The sequence below is a fragment of the Salmo trutta genome, chromosome 13 (assembly GCF_901001165.1).
Source record: "Salmo trutta chromosome 13, fSalTru1.1, whole genome shotgun sequence".
NCBI classification, from domain to species: domain Eukaryota; kingdom Metazoa; phylum Chordata; class Actinopteri; order Salmoniformes; family Salmonidae; genus Salmo; species Salmo trutta.
The window spans coordinates 23013237-23040660 of record NC_042969.1 but is presented as its reverse complement, the minus strand read 5'-3'; the positions used below and the strand labels follow the sequence as shown (position 1 = coordinate 23040660).

The following is a 27424-nucleotide window of genomic DNA, read 5'->3' as shown; positions in this document are numbered from 1 at the left end:
CCCATAGGGACCACCCTTGCGCCCATTTAACCTTGAACATCACACAAACCCATTGATCCACGTTGAACCAACTCCTGCAGATTAGTGATATGGAAAGTTTCATCAATGGCCCATGAGTCAACAGAAACACCATTATCCTGTGTAGTGATGAGGTACTCGGATTCTTTCACACATTGACTTGTTTTTTTCCATGGCTTTTCAATACCTTTTTTTTTATTTCCTTGTACATTTTGTCTGTTTGATCTTCTCTTGGTGTGTGTAGTGGGAGAGAGAGAGCGAGTGAGAGTGTGTGTCTGTAACTTTTTTTCTCCAAAGGTCATTTACACTAGAGGTTTAATAGCTCCAGAAGTAGGGTCTTCGTGGTTCATTCCCAGTTAGTGGTTCCTATTGAAATGAAATTGGGGGCTGATGTTCTCTTAAATATTAAGCATTCCTCTTTAAAACTTGACTACATTTTCCTCTTCCTCCCTCTTACAGAGAAATGGTGGAAAAAAATCATTTCTCCCCCCATTTTAATCAATGGAATTGGCCTACATTTAGATTTAAACTGTTGCATGTAAAATTCTCTCTCTCTCTCTCGCTGAAATCCATCTTTAGTAAGGTGCTGTATTAAGTTCAAGAGTTTGATGTAATGTTTCCGACAGCAGAGCAATCGAGGCAGCGAGATGTGTAGGAAATTCTCCCCACAGAGATTTTGAAGGACTTGCAAAAGCATCTGGGGACCTGATAAATCCATTCATAAGCTCATAAAGGTTTTGCATTGCATCACAATTAATTAAAATAACATCAACAACCATTTCAAACTAACCTACATAAATTGCTTTTATTCCTCATTGCAATTAATACTCAGGGAGAAAAAGGTGTAGATTCACACAGAGAGCACGGCAGGTGTTTATTTCACCTTCGCAGAAGGCAGGAATCATGGACACAGGCAGGCAATGGTCATACACAGGAAGGCAAACAGGCAGGTGAATCAAAACTAGGACTGAAGGCTATAACTTGTTCTCACAAACGAGCTAGGAAAAGGCTTAGTAGAGTCAAAACGAACAATACCTCATAAAGGCACCACAAACAGAATGAACTGAACTAAATAAGGAGCTGATGAGACCAGGCGAGTGACTAACACAGGTGAAATCAATGAACAAAAATGATAGACAGAGCTACGTTCAAGAACACAACGAAACAGAACACAAGGTTAACTAAGAAAATAAATACAGAACCTTACACAGATGGACAAGTGCCTTCTCATTAGGGAGTGTACGTAATTTCTTTTAAAGGCTTACCTGGAGAAAATTGGACCTCTCTGAAATAAAAATGGTTGGCCCTACCCTATATTTTAACGAAACCCTCCCTGAATGCTTGAAAAAAAACAAGTGACCCTCCCCTATACCCAAAATAATAATTAAAACATAGTAGATAGCAGAGAACATGTCTACCGTTTACCCTCTTCTTGGACAGACCAGAGCCTTAGAAATGCAGTTTCAGAAACTGTTCTTCATCCTGTAAGCGTTACATGGCAACGTAGAAATGTTGATAGTGCACAGGCCTGCGGGCCAGAAGGTTGTGGAAGGAAAGATCTCCTTTATAGGAAAAGCATTGCATGAATCTACCATCTTATTTGCGGGTATGAGAAAAATGTGCCTTCTATAAATGCATTTCATGCAATTCTATGTCATTTTACATGACTGGAGACAGAAGAATCTTTTTTAATACCACACAAATGACTGAAGTTTCAGGCTAAGAATGGACAGAGAGATAGCCTTATAATAAGATGAACACATAGGCCTATGTCTTATTTGTAATGAAACTCCGTTTGTAAATAATTCAATCTGAGATGTCATTATGAATCTAAGCATGGTACTTTCAAAAGTTAGGCCTACTTGTCCACCAGACAGAGTAGGCCTACCGACGCAAAAAAATGGTAAGCTTTAGCTACTGCTACTCTTCTTCTGTGGCTTAACCCAATTAAATGACGTTGGACCAACGTGGAATAGACATTGAAATTACATCTGTGCCCAGTGGGTCACAAATGTTTCCCTAAAAGCTGTCTGGGTTTAAAACATCTTCTGTATCACAGAAATGATAGCGGCAAAATTTGATTAAGTCCATTGTTTTGTCTCCTCGGCTATAGAAGGTTGTAGCTCAGCCTCTAAACGTTAAAGGACCGAAGCGCCATTATAAATCACTTCTTATAATCAGATCCTTTTTATTTTCTTCAAAATCTTAAGCTAACGAGGGCTAGGCCTGCTTTTTGCCATTTTCTTTAACATAAGGTAGGCCTATGTCATATCCTCATATACTGTACCCCCTCAATTTCAGTCCTGGTTTTAATTTAACACACCAAGCAGTGCACTGACACGGAGGTCAGCTATTTAAAGAGTTCATGGTGGGTGGAGGAATTGGCCGACAAATCTATGTATAGCAGCCTATAGCCTAATTTGGTCTGTCAAACCGGTAAGTCTACCTCTTATTTCTTAAATAGGAAGAAATAGGCTCCAACACTCAGCCCTCTGGTTGTTAGTAAAGTCAAATTAAAATAGGTATGGTCTAAAGGAACTATGCCTACTTGAATTTGCCTTCTTTCAGCACCATGAGCTGTCCATTTCTGATTGATTGTGCTTCAGGTTTCAGCACCACAATGGAAGTTACTCGAATCTGGCTAATATTGTGAGGTCAATAACTCTGATAAACAGTTTCATCATGGTCAAGAAACATATTGTTTTTATTGAAATAAATGATGGATCGTTCGATTGTGACCACACTAATAGCCTATAGCAATGATCACCAATCCAAGGCATTCCTCGTCAATCACCAAACATTTCTTAAAAAAAAACGAACGATAAAGACTTTTTTTTTTGTTTCACGCTGCTGATTCAGCAGTCCTAGTGTCTGGAATGCAAAGTGTTCCTATTTTGAACCATTTAATGTGTCTGGAGGTACAGTGAGGGGAAAAAAGTATTTGATCCCCTGCTGATTTTGTACGTTTGCCAACTGACAAAGAAATGATCAGTCTATAATTTTAATGGTAGGTTTATTTGAACAGTGAGATACAGAATAACAACAAACAAATCCAGAAAAACGCATGTCAAAAATGTTATAAATTGATTTGCATTATAATGAGGGAAATAAGTATTTAGCTACTGGCATATAGGCACACTTGATATTACACTCCCAGCAAAGATGAAGAGATGAGAGATGGCATCGGGCACACATCCATACAGTGGTTCTTCCTTTAAAAGTTGTGGCGTACTGCAGCACAGCTTGCAGGGTGCCGCAGAATTCTATGGCATGTTATTTAAGTGTCAGCCATTGTTGCCAGAATGACGTAATTTACCACAATCTGCCACCATCTACCACAAACGGTCGTGGCATAAACTCAAAACTTTTAACCTCTCTGGGCTACTCAACAGCCAGTTGAATCCCGTGGCGCGTTATTCAAATACCTTAGAAATGCTATTACTTCAATTTCTCAAACATATGACTATTTTACAGCATTTTAAAGACAAGACTCTCGTTAACCTCTCTAGGGCAGGTGGCACCAAATCGTCCCACCTACGTAACAGCCAGTTGAATCCTGTGGCGCGATTTTCAAATACCTTAGAAATGCTATTACTTCAATTTCTCAAACATATGACTATTTTACAGCTATTTAAAGACAAGACTCTCGTTAATCTAACCACACTGTCCGATTTCAAAAAGGCTTTACAACAAAAGCAAAACATTAGATTATGTCAGCAGAGTACCCAGCCAGAAATAATCAGACACCCATTTTTCAAGCTAGCATATAATGTCACAAAAACCCAGAAGACAGCTAAATGCAGCACTAACCTTTGATGATCTTCATCAGATGACACACCTAGGACATTATGTTATACAATGCATGCATGTTTTGTTCAATCAAGTTCATATTTATATCAAAAAACAGCTTTTTACATTAGCATGTGATGTTCAGAACTAGCATACCCCCCGCAGACTTCCGGCGAATTTACTAACAATTTACTAAATTACTCACAATAAACGTTCACAAAAAGCATAACAATTATTTTAAGAGTTATAGATACAGAGCTCCTCTATGCACTCGATATGTCCGATTTTAAAATAGCTTTTGGTGAAAGCACATTTTGCAATATTCTAAGTAGATAGCCCGGCATCACAGGGCTAGCTATTTAGACACCCAGCAAGTTTAGCATTCACCAAAGTCAGATTTACTGTAAGAAAAATGTTATTACCTTTGCTGTCTTCGTCCGAATGCACTCCCAGGACTTCTACTTCAATAACAAATGTTGGTTTGGTCCCAAATAATCCATTGTTATATCCAAATAGCGGCGTTTTGTTCGTGCGTTCAAGACACTATCCGAAAGGGTAAATAAGGGTTACGAGCACGGCGCATTTCGTGACAAAACATTTCTAAATATTCCATTACTGTACTTCGAAGCATGTCAACCGCTGTTTAAAATCAATTTTTATGCAATTTTTCTCGTAAAAAAAGCGATAATATTCCGACCGGCAAAGCCTGTTTACATTCAACGAGAGAGAAAGTAAAAGCATGGGATCCCCTCGTGCACGAGCCTTAGTCTGACGGCCCTCTGATCGGCCACTATCCAAACGCGATAATGTGTTTCAGCCTGGGGCTGCCTCGATATCATTCAGCTTTGAGAGCCTATGGGAGCCGTAGGAAGTGTCACGTTACAGCAAAGATCCTCAGTCTTCAATAAAAAGAGCCAAGATGAACAAGAACTTGTCAGACAGGCCACTTCCTGTTCAGAATCATCTCAGGTTTTTGCCTGCCATATGAGTTCTGTTATACTCACAGACACCATTCAATCAGTTTTAGAAACTTTAGGGTGTTTTCTATCCAAAGCCAATTATATGCATATTCTAGTTACTGGGCAGGAGTAGTAACCAGATTAAATCGGGTACGTTTTTTATCCGGCCGTGTAAATACTGCCCCCTAGCCCTAACAGGTTAACGGAAGAACCACTGTATAATACCTAATTAGCAAATATTTTTTAGACAGTGAGAAACATAGAAATGTAATTAATTGCAAATTACAATACCCTCCCCTGGACTCGATAAAAAATACTTAACCCTCCCCTGACTGAAATTGAAAAGGCATGACCCTCCCCCATTTTCCTCCATGTCCCCTTTCTGTAAATGTCGAACCATCCCTTATGTATAATGAAAAGGGAGTGTTAGTATTAGACAAGAGTGCCAAGATGCTGCTCTCTGTGGTATAGGCCATCTCAGCGGACGATCCAAAATGAAAACAGGTCAAATCATAGTGGCAGACAGTGCTAATGTCTATGAAGCTCATAGAGCAACACTTTGTCAGTCAGTATAATTGGCCCTGGGGTCCTTCTAGGCCCATCTTCCACAGAGAGATTTATAGGAGCGCTAAGGGCTGTGGAAGAAGGAACCAGAATGAGGTTCATTACCAGTGAATTAATCATATGATTTAATCTCCAACTTCCTCCTCATCCTCTCCCTGTGTGAGGGGAGGGCCCGTGGCAGCGTGCCCGTGGCAGCGTGCCCCAGAGAGCAGTTCTGTGTGCTCTATGTCTCCTCTGCCAGGACTGGGTGCTACGTTGTCACTGCTCTCCCCAGACAAGCCTCTTCTAGATGTTCTGAGGCTATGTACTTTCTCAGGGGGTTCTTAGGACAAACAGGAAATGTAGCAAAACAGAACAACATGAGTGACCTACTTGCAGCGGAGCATCAGTCGCTCTCTGTCTCTCTGTCTGTCTCTCGGTGTTTACCCTACAGAGTTCCAAGGTCAGGTCACTGCAATGAAAGGCTTCTGCATTGACCTCCATGGCTGCGGTGTCGGAGCGGTCCCCCAACGATATAGGAAACTACTTAGCACCGTTCATGTGTTACAGTCCTTTACTGAGATCTACAGTGGAAAGAGCCTGATGCACGGTTGACCTCTGCCAAGAGGGCATTTACACAGTTTGGCTCTCTGTACTATGGCTCACACGGAAACCTGTGTAGGGGAAATTACATGGCAGGAAGTCATTCAGGCGTATGGGTGTTCAGAATGCTTATTCAATGTCTCAAGAAAGCTAAGAGCCGCTGACCCATGAGACACTGACCCACCTGGGTGGGCCACATCTTGAAGGTTGTCATGTGTTAGATTCATTGAAGATCACATTAACAGATGTAATCAGGAACCGCGAGCACCCAGAAATCACATTTTTTTTATTAGGCATATAATTCAACTGGTGAGGTGTAGCCCAGGCTACTTGAGAGTAATGGCAGGAGTGAGAGATTAATTATTCATGAAGTGGAAGCAGTCTTATCAGGATAGCACAATAGTTATGCAGCGTGATTAACTGGGCTAATTGTCAGTAACAGATCCTCATTTGTCCTGAGTGACTTCACACATCTGTCCCCTGTTTGTCTGTTGTTGTTTGGCTTTTTATTCGTCACAATATGAGACCGTTGTCACCAGACACAGCAAGTGCCCTGTGAACAGTTTTTTAGTCATAGTTCATAAATAAAGTAGCCCAGAACAGCTATACTCTCTATCTCTGTTGCCTGAGACTAGGAATTCTACGCACGCACTCACGCGCACACACGCACGCACGCACGCACACACACACACACTCACAGCCTGATGTCCAAGTCTAAAACCAGCTAAATGTTTCATGCTGAAAAGTAAAATCTTGGCATTAAACAGGCTGAACTTGCTAGCGGAAGTTCAGGGGGCCTTAGCGTTTGAGAGGCTGACACACAATGCCACTGGAGGGCAATCCCATGCCTGAAAGCCCTCATGCATTTTCAATGGGAACCTAGTGTAGTAGCCATGGCAGTAGCTATGTGTTGAGCTAGGGGTCATGTGCCCTGACACAGGCCTCCCTGAAGGAGACTTGTACTTCTCACTGGTGCCTGCCTAGTGCAATGATATGCGCATTCATTCCCCATACAGTATGTTCTCCTGCCGCTTCAGGGGGAGCCGCATCTCTTTACTAACTTAAGCATTTTGAAATATTCCATTCCGATATCCTCCATGTTCAAACTGCCTATTTTTCTTGATGTTGTTGGCAAAAAAAAAGTAAAAAGAGGCCCCACTTTACATCATCACAGGCAGGAAGGGAGGCATTGATGAAATGAATGGCAGTGTTTAAGAGCTCTGCTAGTTCACAGATGAAACCCCGTGGAGAAATCGATGTGTGCTTTTGTGTGTTTGTGATGACTGTTGGCTAGAGGTGAACTTGGGGAAACATAAAGCCTCCTGTGTTGTGTTCCCTCTGCAGAAACTCCACCTACTGCATGAAGGTGTCCATGTCCTTGGCGGTGGAGGAGAACGACGAGGGCCTGTGCTTTAACAGTAAAATACGCCACCTGGAGAAAGCCGAGATCACTAAGAGCAAGATGATCAACTGCCCCGACATCGAGGATTACCTCGCCCCTTACAAGCAGCCGCAGATGACCTGGTATAAGGTAACGAATCACTCTTATTCTCAGAAACATTGTATAGTCTTTGTGTATGAACCCAAGAAGATTAGCCCTGATCCACTAATGGGTATCTAAATAAACGTAATTAAATGTAACATAGTGAATCGGTAGTTAATGACTGTGAGTTGGATCAAAAGATATGGAACAAGATGAAACTGACGTGGTATAACACTGTGTGATGGTGTGATGTTAATGTGTCCTGTCTGTCTAGGAGTGTGAGAAGAGGACGTGGCGGAGCTCCATCATGGTGAACATCACCAACATCTGGTTTCCTGAGGTACAGGAGGACGACGGCGGAAACTACACCTGTGAGCTCAAGTATGGCAGCCGGGTGGTGAGGAGGACCACGGAGCTCAAAGTCACAGGTAAGCCCCCCATGTCGTGTGTGCGTGCGCGTGTGTGTGTGTGTGTGCGTAATGCGTGTGTGTGCGTGCGTTTGGGTGTGTTTGTGTGCGTGCGTGTTTGGGTGTGTCTGGTTAGAGTGTGAATGTGTTGTATATTGTTATGTGCATGTGTGTATTGTATGTGCACAGTTCCAAAAACAGTTTGACAGCTGGCCACGATTTGCATCTGAAATCAGCTGCAGTGAGCGGAAAGGTTTAACTTTTGCACTCTTACACTTAATATTCTGAAGCCCCTTCCTCTCAAGGTTTGGTAGTTCAGTGATAAAATACTCAGCCGGATGCACTGCGGAGACACACCATTTATCACCATAGCATAGTGGGGTATCACTGTGTATCTGTGATGCATTAGCCCTCAGTGTAAACGTTGGCATCCACTGTGATGTGAGATGGATTTATTTATTCACATTCTGGGCTTGTGCCTCCTCCGCTGCCTCTGTCATGCAGCAGGCAGTCAGGCAGGCTGGGATTCCAGGCCAGTGAGTCTGACCCTTGGGGTGTGTGCTGGGTCCCGACTGCAGGAAAAGCAGCTGCCAACTGCAGTGTGAAATCAACCCCCAAGCTCATTCACCCTGCCTGCCTGCCTAGCCCCACTCTGAAACAGAGCCAATCCACTGGAGCCTCAGGACTGCAATAGGCAGGCAGCTCTCTCTGAGTCTGACTCTAGCTACTCTATAAACAGGACATAAACACATGGAAACTACACACAACCATTCCAGAAATGGAACTGAAACAGATAGTAGCCTATACTAGACAATACAGAATGATAGGTAGCCCTATCACCATTTTTTAAGATACTCTTTGAACAGGTAGGGTTTCAGGTGCTTTCGGAAGATGGGCAGGGACTCTGTCCTAGCTTCAGGGCAGAGAAGAGCTTGGAATGGGCTGAGCGGGATCTGCCCTCCCAAAGGGGTGGGAGGGCCAAGAGACCACGAGTGGCAGAACTGAGTGTTCAGGTTGGGGTGTAGGGTTTGAGCATAACCTGAAGGTAGGGAGGGGCAGTTCCTCTTGCTGTTCCGTAGGTAAGCACCATGGTCTTGTAGTGGATGCGAGCTTAGACTGGAAGCCAGTGGAGTGTGTGGAGGAGCAGAGTGACATGGGAGAACTTGGGAAGGTTGAAAACCAGGCAGGCTGCAGCATTCTGGATAAGTTGCAGGGGTTTGATGGCACAAGCGGGGAGCCCAGCCAACAGCGAGTTGCAGTAGTCCAAACAGGAGATGCCTCCATTAGGACTTGTGCCACATTCTGTGTGAGGTAGGGTCATACGTTATGGATGTTGTTGAGCATGATCCTGCAGGAGTGAGTCACTGATTTGATGTTTACTGAGAACAACAGGGTATTGTCCAGGGTCACGCCAAGGTTCTTTACACTCTGGGACAGCGACACTGTGGAGTTGTCAACCGTGATGGAGAGGTCTTTGAGGGAGCAGGCCCAGGGAGGAAGAGCAGCTCTTTCTTGTCGAGCATGTTACTTGAGGTGGTGGGCCGACATCTGCCTGGCACGCAGAGATCCGTGTCGCCACCTGGTTGTCAGAAGGGGGGAAGGAGAGAAGTAGTTGAGTGTCATCTGCATAGCAATGACAGGAGAGACCATGTGAGGATATGACAGAGTCAAGTGACTTGGTATATAGAGAGAAAAGGAGAGAGCCTAAAATCGAGCCCTGGGGGACACCAGTAGTGAGAGTACGTGGTGTAGACACAGATCCTCTCCACGTCACCTGGTAGGAACGGCCTCCCAGGTAGGATGCAATCCAAAACGCCCAGCCCTGAGAGGGTGGAGAGGAGGAGCTGATGGTTCAGTGTCGAAGGTAGCGGATCGATCTAGGAGGATGAGAACAGAGGAGAGAGAGTCAGCTTTGGCAGTGTGGAGAGCCTCTGTGACACAGAGAAGAGCAGTCTCGGTTGAGTGACCCATTTTGAAGCCAGACTGGTTAGGGTGAAGAAGATTTTTCTTAGAGAGATAACGAAAGAGTTTATCAAAGACAGCACACTCAAGTGTTTTGGAAAGAAAAGAAAGATGGGATACAGGTCTATAGTTTCTGACGTCAGATGAGTCGAGTGTTGGTTTCTTGAGGAGGGGAGCGACTCGGGCCGTTTTGAAGTCAGAGGGAACACAGCCGATGGTCAGAGATTAGTTGATGAGGGAAGTGAGGAATGGGAGAAGGTCTCCAGAGATGGTCTGGGAGGAGGGGATGGGGCCAAGCCGACAGATTGTCGGGCGGCCAGACCTCAATAGTCGCAGCATTTCATCTGGAGAGAGAGGGGAGAAAGAGGTGAAGGCGTAGGGTAGTTCTGTTTGTCTGGGACCAGTGGATTCAATAGGCTGAGTGAATGAGGAGCGGATGACGTCAACCTTCTTTTCAAAGTGGTTGACAAAGTTGTCCACAGAGAGGGAGGAGGGAGGGGTGGAGGATTAAGGAGGGAGGGGAAGGTGGAAAAGATTTTCCTGGGGTTAGAGGCAGAAGCTGAGTGGTAGAAAGTGGCTTTAACAGTGGATACAGAGGAAGAGAAGGTAGAGAGGATAGAGTGAAAGGATGATAGGTCCTCCAGAAGTTTAGTTTTCCTCCATTTTCGCTCAGCTACCTGTAACCCTGTTCTGTAAGCTCTCAATTGGTCACTCAGCCACGGAGCAGGAGGAAAGGGGACGGTGCAAGTCATAGCATGCGGAAAGGAAGGAGAGTAGGGTCGAAGAGACAGAATCAGGAGACAGGAGGGAGAAGGATTTAGCAGCAGGGAGAGATGGTAGGATAGAAGAGTAGTAGTGGGAGAGAGAGAGAGAAAATTGCGACGCTGCATAACCATCTGGGTAGGGGCTGAGTGGTTAGGGTTGGAGGAAAGGGGGACAGAAAAGGAAATAAAGTAGTGATCAGAGACCTGGAGGGGGGTTTCAGTGAGATTAGTAGGCGAGCAGCCTCTAGTAAATATGAGGTCAAGCACATTGCCTGCCTTGTGAGTTGGAGGGGATTGGAAAAGGCAGAGGTCAAAAGAGGTAAGGAGAGGAAAGAGAGAGTTGGAAAGAAATTAAACGAATGCAGACGTCAGGAGGTTGAAGTCGCCAAGTACGAAGAGCAGTGAGCAGACATTTTTCTAATGACCTGTTAAACACCCCCGATTGTCTTTCCGTAGCATCTATAAGAACGCTAAAGCTTCGTCTGCGATTTAACGCATCGTCTTGACACTTACATCCAAAGAAAGAGGTGAAAGATAACTTTATTTTGATGGGTTCATTTTATGTGGAACTGAAAAAGTAATAATTTAATACAGATTAAATGTTTACAATTTCGATGAGCTGAAATGAAAGCAACTTCTGAAAATTAACACTCAGATTATAGTGTCTGATCTTGCAAACAATGTAAAGTATGTACAGTTGAAGTCGGAAGTTTACATACACTTAGATTGGAGTCATTAAAACTTGTTTTTCAACCTATAGTTTTGAGAAGTCGGTCAGGACTTTTGGCAAGTTGGTGGTGCATGACACAAGTCGTTTTCCAACAGTTGTTTACAGACAGATTATTTCACTTATAATTCACTGTATCACAATTCCCGTGGGTCAGAAGTTTACATACACTAAGTTTACTGTGCCTTTAAACATTCCAGAAAATTATCTCATGGCTTTAGAAGCTTCTGATAGGCTAATTGACATCATTTGAGTCAATTGGAGGTGTACCTGTGGATGTATTTCAAGGCCTACCTTCAAACTCAGTGCCTCTTTGCTTGACATCATGGGAAACTCAAAAGAAATCAGCCAAGACCTCACAAAAAAAAAACGTAATTTCTGGTTTGTGCAACATTGTAACCTGTTTGAGACCAACACGTTGCCGTGGCTGTGTGAGAAGTGCGCCAGTACCTCTCACGTAACTAGATTTATATTCAGGTTCTATGATCCCTCTCTGCTCTGATAGACATGAGCCTGCAACTCTCATCTCTCCATCATTGCACTTCATAATTTCTTTCCTTATAGAAGGGTTCTGAACTGCAGCACCACTGATAAATTAAAATACATTTGCCAAATTTATAGAATTACTGCTGTCTGTTCAGAAATAAATAAAATAATTCAGAATAGCCTACTACACCATGAGAATGCTTATAATTTAGCCACAGAGGATCAATAGCTTATTTTTTTTAAATAGCCTAGCTGCGGATTGTAGCCCAATAACAAGGAATAGCCTATAGTCGGGAACGTGCGGCAAGTCTGTCAGTGAAAAAACAGCATGCAGACAAAACAGGGATATTTCAAATACAATTGAGGGAAAACACAGGTTGGAAAGCGAATGGCTCCTTCTGAAAAGAGAAGACTCTATGCTTTAGGCTACCAAAATATTTGATCAACTTCCAAATATTGTTTTACAAAAGAGAGAGAGAAAGAGAGATAGGCTTTTGGCATGAGCACATCGGCTATCACCAGCAAGTGAGCTGTGCATCATTGGGTGAGTTAGTGAAACTGTAAAGCATTTTTAGGACTATAATGTCCTCCTCATATTGTAGCCTACAATATGTATCCACACACATAGTCCTAGGCTATTGATGGATTCAAGACAAGGTCGTTTTAATTTTTCTCTGATTTTCAGTTTGTTGGTGCCTGCCATTTTAATCATTTGTGCGGTATTAAAACAAATATTCTGCCAAAGTCTCCAGTCATGTAAAATTAAGTAGAATTGCATGAAATGCATTTATATAGGCAACATTTTTCACGGACCCTAGGCTACTAAAAATGTTCTTCACGTCTGCAACTTCTGTAAGTGCCTCTGGTGTACTGCTTCATGCCACTAGCAAATGTGACGATATGCATGCAATGCTTTATCATAAATGTGATTTTTTTTATGTGTTCCTGTAGCCCAGAACTCCCCAGGTTACCTCACTCTAGCGCTCACTTTTTGTTCTGGCACCTCCTGATTCACAAATTCAGCACTGTGTATACATAGGTGTAATCTAGAGCCAAGTGGTTGTTTTTTAATCTGAGGGTATCCTGATACACTTGTTGAATTTTGCAACCAAGCATGAAAACAACAGTAATGAATGAGGCAGTCTAGACAGCGCAAGTGAGTGCAGTTAAGCCTAGACAGAGGTATTTTTTAGTGGTTGCGGCCATGTTCCTCCTCTTTATGTTAATCTATTCAGATTTGCAAACCCACCCTGTGGTTTTATGCAAATGAGGCACATACCATTTTCTTTATTTTAACACAAAATATATATTTTATGTATATATGAGTGCATTCTAAGAAAACACATGCAATTTGACAGCAAATGTAATACCTGAATTCCCACCAAAATCCCTGAACTCCCATTCATTGTTTGTCTGTGCCAGTAAAATGTTTTATGTGCTATAATTCAGTCAATATATGATGGATTTTAAAAATTCTTAATGTTTGGGGTGTCTTCATCCATTGTACAACTATTGCATATATTAGAACCTTAACAATTTTGATAACCGTTGCTACACACACACACATTATTTTACGTGCAATTCAAAGACAAAAACAGTACTGTGCTTCACTAAACAACAGTATTCAACGAACTAGCATTACAAAGCCACAATAGAGGCAGTAGCAGCAAGCTAACGTGATCTGCTAAGCTGAAAGAAAACTGCTTCAGTGAGATGTGAATTGGCAGAGAGAATATGATGCTTGTCTTGTCAGTTAACTGAGCCATTGTTTGTTCACTCACTCACATGCCCTTCTGCTAAGCTAAGCACTAGGCGTGCATGAGTGGTGTAATGTTGGAGCTGGATTCCACATAGTTTACAAGCTGCCTGGGGTGCTGACCTGTTGAATCAAATGCCATGTTAGGGTGCTGCTGGTTGGTTGGTGAGCCGAGTCAGGGTCAGACAAGGCCTGCGTTAGTTAGCTTCAAGCACACAGAGATGTCACTCAGGACACTTAGGCTTCCAGGGGGCAGGGGGCTCGTCCTTGGTCTCAATTCCGCTGCCCCTCCACCCTTAAAGTGCATTGCCCCTGTGTCCTGTTTGGTTATAGGTTAAAGTGAAACAGAGGAGTTGCACTGTGGGTAAAATATAGCTATAGTAGACTCAGTGACGAGGCTGTTGGGGATGTTGGGAGACACTTGGATAATAATATGTTAAAATACTTGCAGACTAGCTTAGAGAAGGAATATAAATGGTGTTGCTAGTCATTTATAGCAGAGGAGGGAACATGCCCTGATCCACATCAGCGGGACTGCAGTATCGAGAGTTAGCAGTTGTAAGTTCCTCGACGTCCACATCACGGAGGACTTGACATGGACCAACAACACCACGACTCTTGTCAAGAGGGCGCAAGAGCGTTGCTACTTCCTAAGGCGGCCGAAGACATTTGGTATGCTACCCCGGGTCCTCTCCAAATACTGCCGCTGCACCATCGAGAGCATCCTGACCGGTTGCATCATGACCTAGTATGGGAATTGCTCTGTCCACGACCGCAAGGCCCACCAGCGTGTGGTGAAGACAGCCCAGTGCATCACTGGGACCGTGCTCCCACCCATCCAGGACATCTACTCGAAACGGTGCCTGAGGAAGGCCCGCAGCATCATCAAGGACCCCACACACCCCAGCCTCGAATTGTTCACTCCCTTACCGTCGGGCAAATGGTATTGGAGCATGATGTCTGATTCCAACAGGCTCATAGACAGTTTCTATCTACAAGCCATCAGAATGCTCAATAATTGAACTGGACTGATCACCTGCACTGACTCTGTGCACCTTTGCATACATGCACTCACTCACGCTGATACACAATCATCCACACACACACACGCGCACATATACAAATAAACTTGCCCCCCATCCCCAAAACACGCCTAATATTGGACAATAGGCAAGTCCGTTAAAAACGAATTCTTATCTGCAATGACAGCGGGTTAACTGCCTTGTTCAGGGGTAGAACGACAGATGTGTCCCTTGTCAGCTCAGGGATTCGAACTTGCAACCTTTCAGTTACTAGTCCAACGCTGTACCCACTAGGCTACCCTGCCACCCCTATAAGATGTGCCTTCCTGTATTATACTTATAAAATGTTTATTCTATTCTACTGAGCCATTTACTTTATGTTCGTATTCTTATCTTTTATTAATTCTTATTGTTGTTGCATTGTCCAGAAGGAACCTGCAGCAAGCATTTCATTGGACGGTGTATACCATGTGTATCCTGTACATGCGACTAATAAAACTAACTTAAAACTTGAAATGAGGCAACAACAAGGCCTTGAAGGAGCCTGTAGGGCCAATCTGCTCCTGAATAGCCTGCAGTATAGTAGTGGTACAGTACAATAGTAAATCAGAATGGAGGGGAGGCTAAGCCTTGGCAAAGGCTCAGATTTGTACCCAAAAACCACCATGACCAAAAAAAGCCTCTTCTCTCCCTCCACAGCCAGCAACCTGGTCATAAATATTTTATAATGCATTTCAAAGTAAAATGCCTCTCATGAAAGAACATTGCATTCAGGCTAAATTTAACAGTCATTGCTGTCACTGTGAGAGGCGAGTTACCACGGTCATGCATCTCCGAACCTCATTGGAATATTGTAACACTTTCCACAGCCAGTTAAGTCAACATTGAGAAAGATGATGGGCCATGCACATCCTGACCCTCTCTCCCTCTCTCTTCCTCTCTCTCTCCCTCGCTCCCGCTCCCCCCCCCTCTCTCTCCACCTCTCTCTCTCTCTCCCCCCTCTCTCTCTCTCTCTCTCTCTCCCCCTCTCTCTCTCCCACTCTTCCTCTCTCCTGCCTTATCAGCTAGGCCTGTCAGTTCTGCCTCCATACTCCAGCCTCTCGGTTACCTTCTTACCCATGTGGAAACCCCATGACCTGTTTATTTTATTCTCATAACTCATCATGAAATTGGATGTGTTCACATGGGCCTTGTCCTGCTATTTCCCCAGATCAGTGTGACCAATTTCTCTTTTCTTAGGTGGAGAGAAATTGCGAAAAAAAAGTATATTTGTGTTCTTTTGGGGGCGACATATGAGTGCACTCATTCAGGAAACATGGTAGAGTAAAGAGCAGTTTAGTCCAGCAGATAGAATTGCTACTTCTCAAAACATAGGCCAGGAGTGTAATACTAGGTGGTTTTCTGACAACAGAAAACTATGTGCATCAGAGAGAGTATAATTTTTGACCAAAGTTTCATGTTTCAAGTTTTAATGTAACATGCACAAGTACAGTACAACAATGCAGTACATATCAATGTAGCACACAAAAAACATAAGGTAGAAGAAACACACAAAATAAATAAAAAGAAGAACACGAGAAAGTAAGAAGCTACTGTATATACATGTTCCAATACAATATTTACAATGTGCAGGAATACTGAAGTAATAGATGTACTGTTGAAGTCGGAAGTCTACATACACTTAGGTTGGAGTCATTAAAACCTTTTTTTCAACCACTCCACAAATTTCTTGTTAACAAACTATAGTTTGGGAAGTCGGTTAGGACATCTACTTTGTGCATGATACAAGTAATTTTTCCAACAATTGTTTACAAACAGATTATTTCACTTATAATTCACTGTGTCACAATTCCAGTGGGTCAGAAGTTTACATACACTAAGTTGACTGTGCCTTTAAACAGCTTGGAAAAATCCAGAAAATGATGTCATGGCTTTAGAAACTTCAGATAGGCTAATTTACATAATTTGAGTCAATTGGAGGTGTACCTGTGGATGTATTTCAAGGCCTACCTTCAAACTCAGTGCCTCTTTGCTTGACATCATGGGAAAATCAAAAGAAATCAGCCAAAACCTCAGAAAAAAACTGTGTGCCCTTCACAAGTCTGGTTCAAAAATAGAACTGTTTGGCCATAATGACCATCGTTATGTTTGGACGGGGGTGGCAGCAACATGTTGTGGGGTGCTTTGCTGCAGGAGGGACTGGTGCACTTCATAAAATAGATGGCATTATGAGGCAGGAAAATTATGTGGATATATTGAAGCAACATCTCAAGACATCAGTCAGGAAGTTTAAGCTTGGTCGCAAATGGGTCTTCCAAATGGACAATGACCCCAAGCATACTTCCACAGTTTTGGCAAAATGGCTTAAGGACAACAAAGTCAAGGTATTGGAGTGGCCATCACAAAGCCCTGACCTCAATCCTATAGAAAATGAATGGGAAGAACTGAAAAAGTGCATGCGAGCAAGGAGGCCTAGAAACCTGACTCAGTTACACCAGCTCTGTCAGGAGGAATAGGCCAAAATTCACTCGACTTATTGTGGGAAGCTTGTGGGAGGCTACCCAAAACGTTTGACCCAAGTTAAACAATTTAAGGGCAATGCTACCAAAATACAAATTGAGTGTGTAAACTTCTGACCCACTGGGAATGTGATGAAAGACATAAAATCTGAAATAAATCATTCTCTCTACTATTATTCTGACATTTCACATTCTTAAAATAAAGGGGTGAGCCTAACTGACCTTAGACAGGGAATTTTTACTAGGACTAAATGTTGGGAATTGTGAAAAACTGAGTTTAAATGTATTTGGCTAAGGTGTATGTAAACTTCCGACTTCAACTGTATCTTACAGGTTTACATAGGGGAGGGGATAGGAGGAGGAGGAGGAGGGGAGAGGAAAGGGGAGAGGGTGGTAGATGGGAAGAGAGGAGAGGGACATGAGGGGAGGGGAGGGCAGGGACAGGAGGAGGAGAGGGACAGGAGGGGGAAAGCAGAGAGACAGAAGGAGGAGAGGGGAGATGGACAGGAGGAGGAGAGGGGAGAGACAGGAGAGAAACAGGAGGAGGAGAGGGACAGGAATAGAAGAGGGACAGGTGGAGGAGAGGACAGGAACAGAAGGAGGAGAGGACAGGAGGAGAAGAAGGAGGAGAGGGACAGGAGGAGGAGAGAAGGACAGGAGGAGGAGGATAAAGTTACAGAAGCAGCAGAGGAAAACGAGGGAGGAGAGGCGAGAGACAGGAGGAGGAGAGGAGGAGGAGAGAGACAGGAAGAGGATAGAGACAGGAGAGGAGAGTAGAGTATGTCACATGTGATGACGCTGGAGCGACAAAGCAGGTACGAGGAGTAAAACATTTAATAAGTAATGGAACAAGACAGGAACAGCGTCAGTAAACAGGTAACACATACGAAAGACAATCAATGCAGCAGCGGGGAACAGAGCTGGGGATCTGACAAATATAAGGTAATAACAGGTGATGAGTGAGTCCAGGTGAGTCCAATATCGCTGATGCACGTGACGAGGGAAGGCAGGTGTGCGTAATGGATGATGGGAGTGTGTGATGCAGGGCAGCCTGGAGCGCTCAAGCACCGGGGGGAGGGGAGCAGGAGCAGATGTGACAGTACCCCCCCCCCCCCCCCCCCTCTAGGGGCGCTGGGCAAGCCGGTTGGGGCGTGGAAGCCCAACGAACTGTCAGGAGCGTGAGAGCCTGGCGAGCCGGCTGAGGCATGGAAGCCCGATGATCCGGCTGAGACAAGACGTCTGTCGATCCCGCTGCAGAGAGGGAGCCCGATGATATGGTGGAGTATGACGTGGGATGGGAAGCCGCGGAGTCAACCGAGGCAAGGAAACCTCTCGAGCCAGCCAGGGCGTGAAAGCCCGACGGGCTGACTTAGGCACCCCCGGTTCCATCGGCGGCGGAATCCACCCCGACGTCACCAACAAAACAAAACAAAAAAACTCCTAGACCGGCTGGGTGAACAAGAACTGACGATCCAGCTGAGGCCCGACGTGGGATTGGCGCCATCCGTGCCAACCGGAGCAAGGAAACCTCTTGAGCGAGCTAAGGCGTGGAAGCTCGACGAGCTGGGTAGGCATCCCCGGCTCCATCGGTGGCGACCCAGAGCCTATGCCTCCATACCAACCGGAACGCCAGTACTCCCCGATGCTTCGTGTGATGGCTTCTGCATTCTCTGCATGGAATGATGCTGGACAAACGAAGCAGGTGCGGGGAGTAAAACATTTAATAAATAACGGACATGGAACGAGACTGGAACAGCGTCGGCAAACAAGTAACACAAACGAAAGACAATCAATGCAGCAGCGGGGAACAGAGCTGGGGAACTGACAAATTTAGGGGAGGTAATAACAGGTGATGAGTGAGTCCAGGTGAGTCCAATATCGCTGATGCACGTGACGAGGGAAGGCAGGTGTGCGTAATGGATGATGGGAATGCGTGATGCAGGGCAGCCTGGCGCCCTCAAGCGCCGGGGGGGGGGGGGAGAGCGGGAGCAGACGTGACAGAGGGGGAGGATAGGGGGAGAGGAGAGTGACAGGAGGAGGAGAGGAGAGGGACAGAAGGAGGAGAGGAGAGAAGATGAGCGGGGAGGACATGAAGAGGAGAGGACAGGAGGAGTGTGTGATAATGAGCTAAAGGGAAAAAGCAGGATGTTTAGCCTGTCACTAGGCACCAGCATGTTCTGTTTGCCTTTATATGCCATGTGACACCACCGGACAATAAACACATTTGTTTCAGTGGAGTCAAAAGCTCTGGGAGACTTGGGCTTTGAGTCTACATCTTGTCAGGACACACACACGACGGCAGGGTGTCTTCCCCACATGAGGCGTGGCAGGGCTGGCGTCGAGAGGAAGCGATTGCCAGTCACTCTCTCTTACCTCTCAGGTGACAGAGGGGGTTACCTCTCTCTCCTCTCACACACTGGGTAGGGACTTACCACTGTACTGAGGACATGCCCCCAAACCTTGTCTCCAAGCAACTGCCTTTGTGGGTGCCCTCTATGTTACACCTTTAGAGGATTTGACAGAAAGAGTTGTGGGAAATTCAGAATCTATAACAAATACTTAGGTTTGACTAAATGAGGCTGTTGCATAGACTCATATTCAGTCAATATTAATACTGTTGGCTAACACGTTATAGAATCTCAAGTTTACTCATCAATATACTGTAGTGCTATAAAAGCACTTCTGTACTGGAGGCACCTCTTCTAAAAGATGTCTCATATGCATGAGTGTCAGGTGAGGTGACCGTGGAAGTTGAAGTGAGCTCACATTGTCTGTGTTAATGGCTCCAATGAACCTGGTATAGAAAGTTATCAGGGACCTCTATCCGTGTCAGGATGTATTTTTTGGAGGTGAGTTGATACCCAGTGATTACTGATGGAAGCAGAACAGTGGGGACTCTTCGATTTGATTCACTCAGTGAGTTGGAAAATTAGAAGCATGAAAAGGCTCATTTGTTCATCGACAGGAAACACTGAGTCACTGGTCAAGCTAATTGCATTATATCACCTAGAGATGTTTCCTTCTGGGAATATATTGGGGTTTTTCCACTTTTACTCTCAAAAGATCATCTTAGGTGAGAAACAGAGCAGATATGTAAATCTGTTTACACATATCTATTCAGCTGTAAGAGTGTTCCCAGCAAACCAAATCAGTTCTGTAAAAGTTCCCAGAACATTTGTTAGGTTTCGGGAAATGTTCTGTAACACAACTGTCCACAACAACTGTCCAACAACTGTCCAGTTGTGCTGATGATTATACAATGTTTGTATAAAATGATGTTTCAAGAACATTCCCGGAGCAAATGTTTTTTATTTGGAAACCTAATGAGAACGTGTAGGGAATATTATGTGGTGTTTTTTATAGATGTTGTGCACAACATTTTGGTCAATGTGGTGGCCAAACCCACCACTGGTGTGCGTGGTCAAAGACAGGGTGGCTGGCCCATGTTGACCATGTTGGCTGGTAGTGGATGTCTACTCGGGATAGCTTGTTCCATCTCATTCCACAGATGCTCAATTGGATTGAGATCTGGTGACTGGGCAGGCCACTGCAGTAAGCTGAATTTACTGTCATGTTCGTGGAACCATTCCTGGACAATCCTAGCCTTGTGGCATGAGGCATTATCCTGCTGAAATAATGAATTTGCAGATGGATACACTGCTGCCATGAAGGGATGCACCTGATTGGCAATGCTGTTCAGAAATCCTGTGGCATTCAAACGTTGCTCCATTTTTATCAAGGGGCCCAATGTGTGCCATGAAAACGCACCCCAATCCATCACACCACCACTACCAGCCTGCTATGTTGACGCTAGTCATGGCATGATGGATGCATTTACTCATATGGTTTTCTCCATACCCTAGTCCTTTCCAGTGTTTTCATTCCTTAGCCCACTGCAACCACATTTTCTTGTTTTTTTACTGAATGAAGTGGAACTCCGTAAGGTTGTCAGCTGCCATACCTCATTCGTGTCATGGTATGACGAGCTTTGCATTCTTTTATGGGTCTTTGGGCACCAATGTTGTACTGGACTGTCAGTTGACTAACTGTAGCCAGTCTGTTGATCTGCACAATACGTGTCAGCCTCCTTTGTCCTCTTTCATCAAAGACCCATTTTCGACAACTGGCCTGCCGTTGGCTGGATGTCCTTTGGCTGGTGGACCATTCTTGATACACACAGGAAACTGTTGATCATGAAAAACCCAGCAGCGTTGCAGTTCTTGACTCAAACCGGTGCACCTGGCACCTACTACCATACCCCGTTCAAAACCACTTAAATATTTTGGCTTGTCCATTCACCCTCTGAATGGCACACATACACAATCAATGTATCAATTGTCTCAAGGCTTACAAATCCTTATTTAACCTGTCTCCTCCCCTTCATCTACTCTGATTGAATTGGATTTAACAAGTGACATGAATAAGGGATCATAGCTTTCACCTGGATTCACCTGGTCACTCTGTGTCATGGAAAGAGCAGGTGTTCAAAATGTGTTGTATGCTCAGTGTCTATAATAGTATGTGTGAATCTAATTTGGCGTTGTGACCTGAGGATGCATCATATTTAAAATAGCATTATATAAACCACCATAAACCACTACTGTGTTTTGAATCCAGGAGCAATCATATGGTTTTCGAACACCAGGAAAGTGACTAGAATTTGGCATGGTGGAGCCTCAGCCTTAGACTCCTCCTGCTTCACGGTGAAGCCTCAGCCGTGGACAGCTCCTGCTTCACGGTGGAGCCTCAGCCTTCGATTCCACCTGCTTCACGGTGGAGCCTCAACCGTTGGCCCCTCTTGCTTCATGGTGGAGTCTCAGCCTTGGACCCCTCCTCCTTCACAGTGGAACCTCAGGCTTGGACCCTCCTGCTTCCCAGTGGAGCCTCAGGCTTGTACTCCTCCTGCTTCATGGCAGAGCCTCAGCCTTGGTGCCCTCCTGCTTCACAGTGGAGCCTCAGCCATGGACCCTTCCTGCTTCACTGTGGAGCATCAGCCTTGGACCCTTCCTGCTTCACTGTGGAGCATCAGCCTTGCACCCTTCCTGCTTCACTGTGGAGCATCAGTCTTGGACTCTGCCTGATTCACTTTCTCCTCCTCTTTTAGTTTTTCTCTTTCATTAGAATTCACAGTGTCATGGTAAGCAGAAAGAAAGACCTAGTCACAGTTGATCTGCTGTCAATTCTAATAAAGACAGCATTATTAAAAAGGGGGCCCTTTAATATTATTGACTAATAGTTTAGTAATGAAATCAGTATTAATAGATCATTACCATTCATAGTGGTCCACTCAGGGATTATTGGTTAATCAATACAGCCTAATTGTAGCCTCAGTATTGCATGGCTGGTGTTGCCAGCGACCTGGTGGTTGACTTCAAGCTTTTAAACAGCACATTGGCATTGATTTTAAGTCTATATTACTTAGCATGACAAGGTGGAGAATTAGAGCTCTGTCATCTTCAGCACTGCTCTGCTCTCCTTACATTTTAGGTGCGTTGGATATAGCTTGCTGCCCTGAATATCATTACGGAAGCTTCACTTACATGAACTTTGGCATCTCTTGTTTTTGTATGGTGTGGTCTGGCATGTGTTCACATTTATTTACTTGAAAAGATGGTTTCCTTTGTAAATCTGCCTGGATTCACTGTATATTTCGTGATGTAAGCTATTTTACGGTTTGGTATTAGACATCTTGTTCAAATTGCGTTTTTGACGTTAAAATCCACTTTACATATGGCTCTTGATGTTTTACTGTGACTCAGTGAACAGTTAAATATTTTTGAAATAAAATCATTCCTCTGGTCAAAACTGTGGTAGACTAGTGCTTGTTTTATATCGATTAATTCCCTATCGATTGTCACAATTCACTGACCCTGTTATTACCTTCGACTGTAACCACAGATCCCCCAAACAGGCACCATGGGAGCTGACTCTCTTTTCTCTTCTCGTCCTATTGCTTCAGAGTGTAACAGAGCATAGCCTTGTGTCTCCCTGCCTCCCTCCCTTCCTTCTTGCTGTACAGACAGACACAGACAGTTAGCTCTGACAGCTTGATTCCATACCCCCTTACTCAGTGGCGATCTTAGCATGTAAATCTTAGTGGGGCAAACTCTCTTTTTTTTAGATGCATGCCAGCAAAGCCACTACAAGACACTAAACAATACATTAATTGCACTATAACGGTGACATTTACTGCCTTTAAAAAAAACATAGCTGATATGGTTGACTTGCTTAAACAAATGTTGTTTCTACTGACAATTGAGATGTACAAACTATGGCAGAAGGGGACGACGAGCAGATAAGAGGCAATCCGTAATTTCGATTAAGACATTAATGAGCAAGCTTGGACGGACAAAGTCAATATAACTATTAGTTCAGCACTTTTGACATGTACAGCAACATAATTCAGAACATAGGCCGTTCTTACGGTGTTCTCCCTGTACACCAAGTCAGAACCATAGGATAAATAAAGGGGGCATATAAGCAGACAATGAAAGCTATTACAATATTCAATGATGACACTTACGAACAGTTTACTACACCACATACACTTAGTATTACTTTCTTAGCTACAGTATAGATATATCCCTGGCATATTACATAATTTATGCAGCAGCATACAAGACATGTTTGGACTCACCTTGTTGTGCTGTGGAAGGAGGCGTGGCGGTCCGTTGTGGGCAAATTATGTCATCAAACTTTGTCATCAAAGTCTGGCATTCTCTGGATTTATAGTGCTTTCAAGACAACTGGGAGCTCTGAAAAAAACAAGGTTGGCCATGACGTCAGTGATCTTCAGGTCGAACCTCTAGAAAGATGCATGAGTTCCTGATTTGGAATTCCGAGTTGGATGACCGTTCAAAACCTATTTTCCCAGTCGGAGCTCGTTTTTTTTTAGTTCCCAGTTGTCTTGAACTCACTAAAGTCTGAGATTTCCCAGTTCCGAGATTCCAGTTGTTTTGAACACGGCAGAAGTCATGCTGGATCGACAGCATGGCCAATGTATTCAACCTTTTCTGGCCCATCGTGTTGAATGTCGTGACCCATCGTCTTTTCTGGCCCATCGTGTTGAACCCAGACTTGGACCACACACCCACTCCACTGAATAGCAGGCTAGTGATTGCTTTGCAACGCTTGCAGTTAGCCACTGATTCCTTCCAAACCACTCATTGTTGAATTTGCCATTTCCAACTTGTTGTGTAATGTTTATGTCCAATGGCCGATGAGCAGCGATAGGTTTTATCTATAATTTCTCTTCATATGACAAGGATTTAAAAGGGATTTGCCAGTAGATTGTCAACTTGATTCATGATGATGACTGCTACGTAGCATGCTAGCTAAAATTTTGAAAGCATGATGTTGACATGATCAGTCCAATCAAAGCTACTGTAGATATAACGTGATTTGATGTAATTTTATCTGTGTCCAATGATCTTGAGCCTTCTTGGATCGGCACTTCTAATGTAACTCTATGACAGCACCAAACGGGCTGGAATCTTCTAACTCTACCTGTAGATGTTGCAGTGACGTAGTGTCCCCATGAGTGACAGAACACTGAGCCAATCACGGTGCAACTACCAACAACTACGCTCTGTATTTTTCGCTGGCTGCCCCAACACCACAGAAAGCACTGAGCTAGGCTATAACACCTGCATTTTGGGGCTGCCTTACTCAAGAAATAAAAAAAACAGACCATGTTTGTTTGCGGCTTTGTTAACTCATTGTTTGCAAACTGATATGTGACACATATTAATGCCAAAATAACATGCAAAACTCTGCCCCACCTGCCTTCAATGACAGGTCACCACTGCCCTTACTTCTCCTCCACACACTAAGAGAAGAAGACAATTAAATTACTTCACCAATCAGTGCGAATAGAGCAGCTTGCTATGGAGAGGGAAAGCTATAGTTATTTTAGCCTAGACAGCTGATAGTACATGGGTGCTATTGGCTGCCTAGGCTATAGTTGTTTACATGCGCAATGGACAACCAAGTGTAGGACGAGATGCGACTTACATTTTGCAGGTGGGGAGAGAGCAAGAGAGGGTGTAGGCATGGCTTGAAGCGCTGGGCATCTTGTTATGAAATGCATTATCTGAATTAGGCCCACAGAATTATACCTAAAGAGCAGCTTCTATGGAGGAACTTTTAATGTCTTTGAACTTCCGAGAGTTGGAGCAGCTAGCAGAGAGCCACCAGAATTAAAATCACATCGTACCTTTTTGTAAATAATAAATCCAATGTGAAAGGTGTTAACTATAGAATCCGTAACTAGCATTGAAAAAGTTAATCCATTCATCTATAATTAAAATATCTCCCTAATTTCTGAATCACGCTTGTAACATCAGAAGGCTACTGTAGCCTAAGCTTCAGAGGGAAGGGGCATGTTTCCTAGACACACACACACACACACATACTGCAAATATTTTCAGCTGGCAGGCAGATACTGGAATACGGTTCTGAGTGACAGAGTGAGGGTTTTGGCATAGGCGCCTTGTTGCGATTTTTTGGTGAAACTGAAAATAATCCCCGGAATGTAAAATAACGTTACTAACAGGTTCCCATGCTTTTAAAATAATGGTTCTGCTCCAGAATAGTATAGATGACTTTTGTTCTGATTCTGTTCCTCAAAAAAATGACGTTATTTTCCCGTTTTTCTGTTCTGTTCTGTGAACCGGTTCCAATCCCTGGTTGTAAGTATTGTAAAACTTTATGGATCCAATGTAGCTAGGTTATTATCCAACAAAAACTGCATGTAACTTCTACTTCCTTTTAAGCATGGAACTGAATGCAGAGTTAAAGCCAGTCCATAGCCAAACAGGGCTATATTGGAACACTCGGAAATCCCAGAGAGGATATTTTTTGGCTGTCGGAGTAAGTAGGATTCCAGCCACAGCGACACACTTTCCTTTGTTGTACTCATTTGTCACAGTGATGGAAGGCTAGTGCAGGCCCTGCTGGTAGACTAATGTTCTGTGGTGCTGCTCTGAGAGACTCACTAGATGTAATGTGAAAATGTACATCCACCTGATCGCTCATTACCGACTGCATAGCTGAGCACCCAAACAGACTAAGTTTCTGTACCCAAGCCAAGGGGGTCACCCGGTTTGGTCCGGTTCCACTGGAAGATGTCGCATAGCAAGATTTGAGCCATCCTTGATTTCCTCCATAACTACATGCAGGGCAGCATATCACTCACTGAATCAAACACAAACACGCAGAATGTATACTGCAGAATGAACAGCTTTGTGAATATATGACTTTCTGTCCCTTATCATATTTAATGGGATCTGCGAAACACTTTTACACTAATAGAACAGTTACTGCAGAAAAAAATATCCAACATTAGCCATTCGTAACTCCATATTTCCCACAAATAGTGAAGAAGATGACAACATTTAGGCTAAAGTTAACAGATTGTTCTGGTAGTGCAGGGATTTACCCCCATGCACACAAACAATATCCTGGGAGCCCATGTTGGGAATAACAAGGTAGGTCCCCTCCCAAAGGGCTCAGGAGACAATGTCTCGGAATCTCCTGTTCAGGCTGCCGGACAGAAACAGCAGATTAACAGCAGATTAACTGTTTCTGTGGCATTGTGTTGGATTTGGACAAGGTATTGGTGGCGTGTAGAGTGGAGCGAGAGAATGAGGGAAAATAGTCCCATTATGCTGTAGTGTCATCCCCAATGTCACTGCAGTAACACTTCAGCAATTCTCTAAATCGGGGAGCGTTGGAGCACAGATTGATATACACTGATGTGCAATGACAGTGTGATTTATCGCGGGGCCTGCCTCCTTCTCCCCACAAGCCGGGCCGGGCAGGCGGAGGAGTGGAGCAGGGCAGGTGGAGGAGGAGTGGAGCAGGGCAGGTAGACGAGGAGTGGAGCAGGGCATGCAGAGGAGGAGTGGAGCAGGGCAGGCGGAGGAGGAGTGGAGCAGGGCAGGATTGGAGCAGGGCAGGATTGGAGCAGGGAAGGTGGAGGTGTGGAGCAGAGCAGGATGAGTCAACATATTCTGTTCTATCCACCAGTCGGGAACACACGACACTATACTGGAAATGAACCAGTTATTATGCATCTTTCTCAAAGCCTGAGATTGGGTTATTTCCATCCTGTACCACTCATAAATGTCTGTGGTAGATCTATTGTATGGAATCCAGTACATTTGGATGTTACTGAATGATTGTGTTGGGTTTGGCTAGTTTGCTTAGAAAACAAATATTACTAAGAAAGAAGAAGTAAAGAAACTAAAATGTGGCTAAATGGCCTTAGTGATGTTTTAGTCAAGAAACCCTGAAATAATCTTTATCATAATAAGAGCCAAATGGACTAGCTGACCTTAGTGATGTTTTAGTCAAGAAATCTTGAAATAACCTTTATCATAATAA

The 27424-nt window shown here is 44.1% G+C and overlaps 1 protein-coding gene across 1 annotated transcript in view; it reads left to right on the top strand.

The window, feature by feature from the left end:
- Positions 1-27040, top strand: part of LOC115205035 (X-linked interleukin-1 receptor accessory protein-like 2) — a 237290-nt gene extending 210250 nt beyond the window's left edge. Inside the window, exons 4-6 of the mRNA XM_029770595.1 lie at positions 7257-7443; positions 7670-7823; positions 26847-27040. Of these exons, the coding sequence (XP_029626455.1) occupies positions 7257-7443; positions 7670-7823; positions 26847-27040 (535 nt within the window). The remainder of the gene's footprint in view (positions 1-7256; positions 7444-7669; positions 7824-26846) is intronic.
- Positions 27041-27424: the final 384 nt, after the last annotated feature.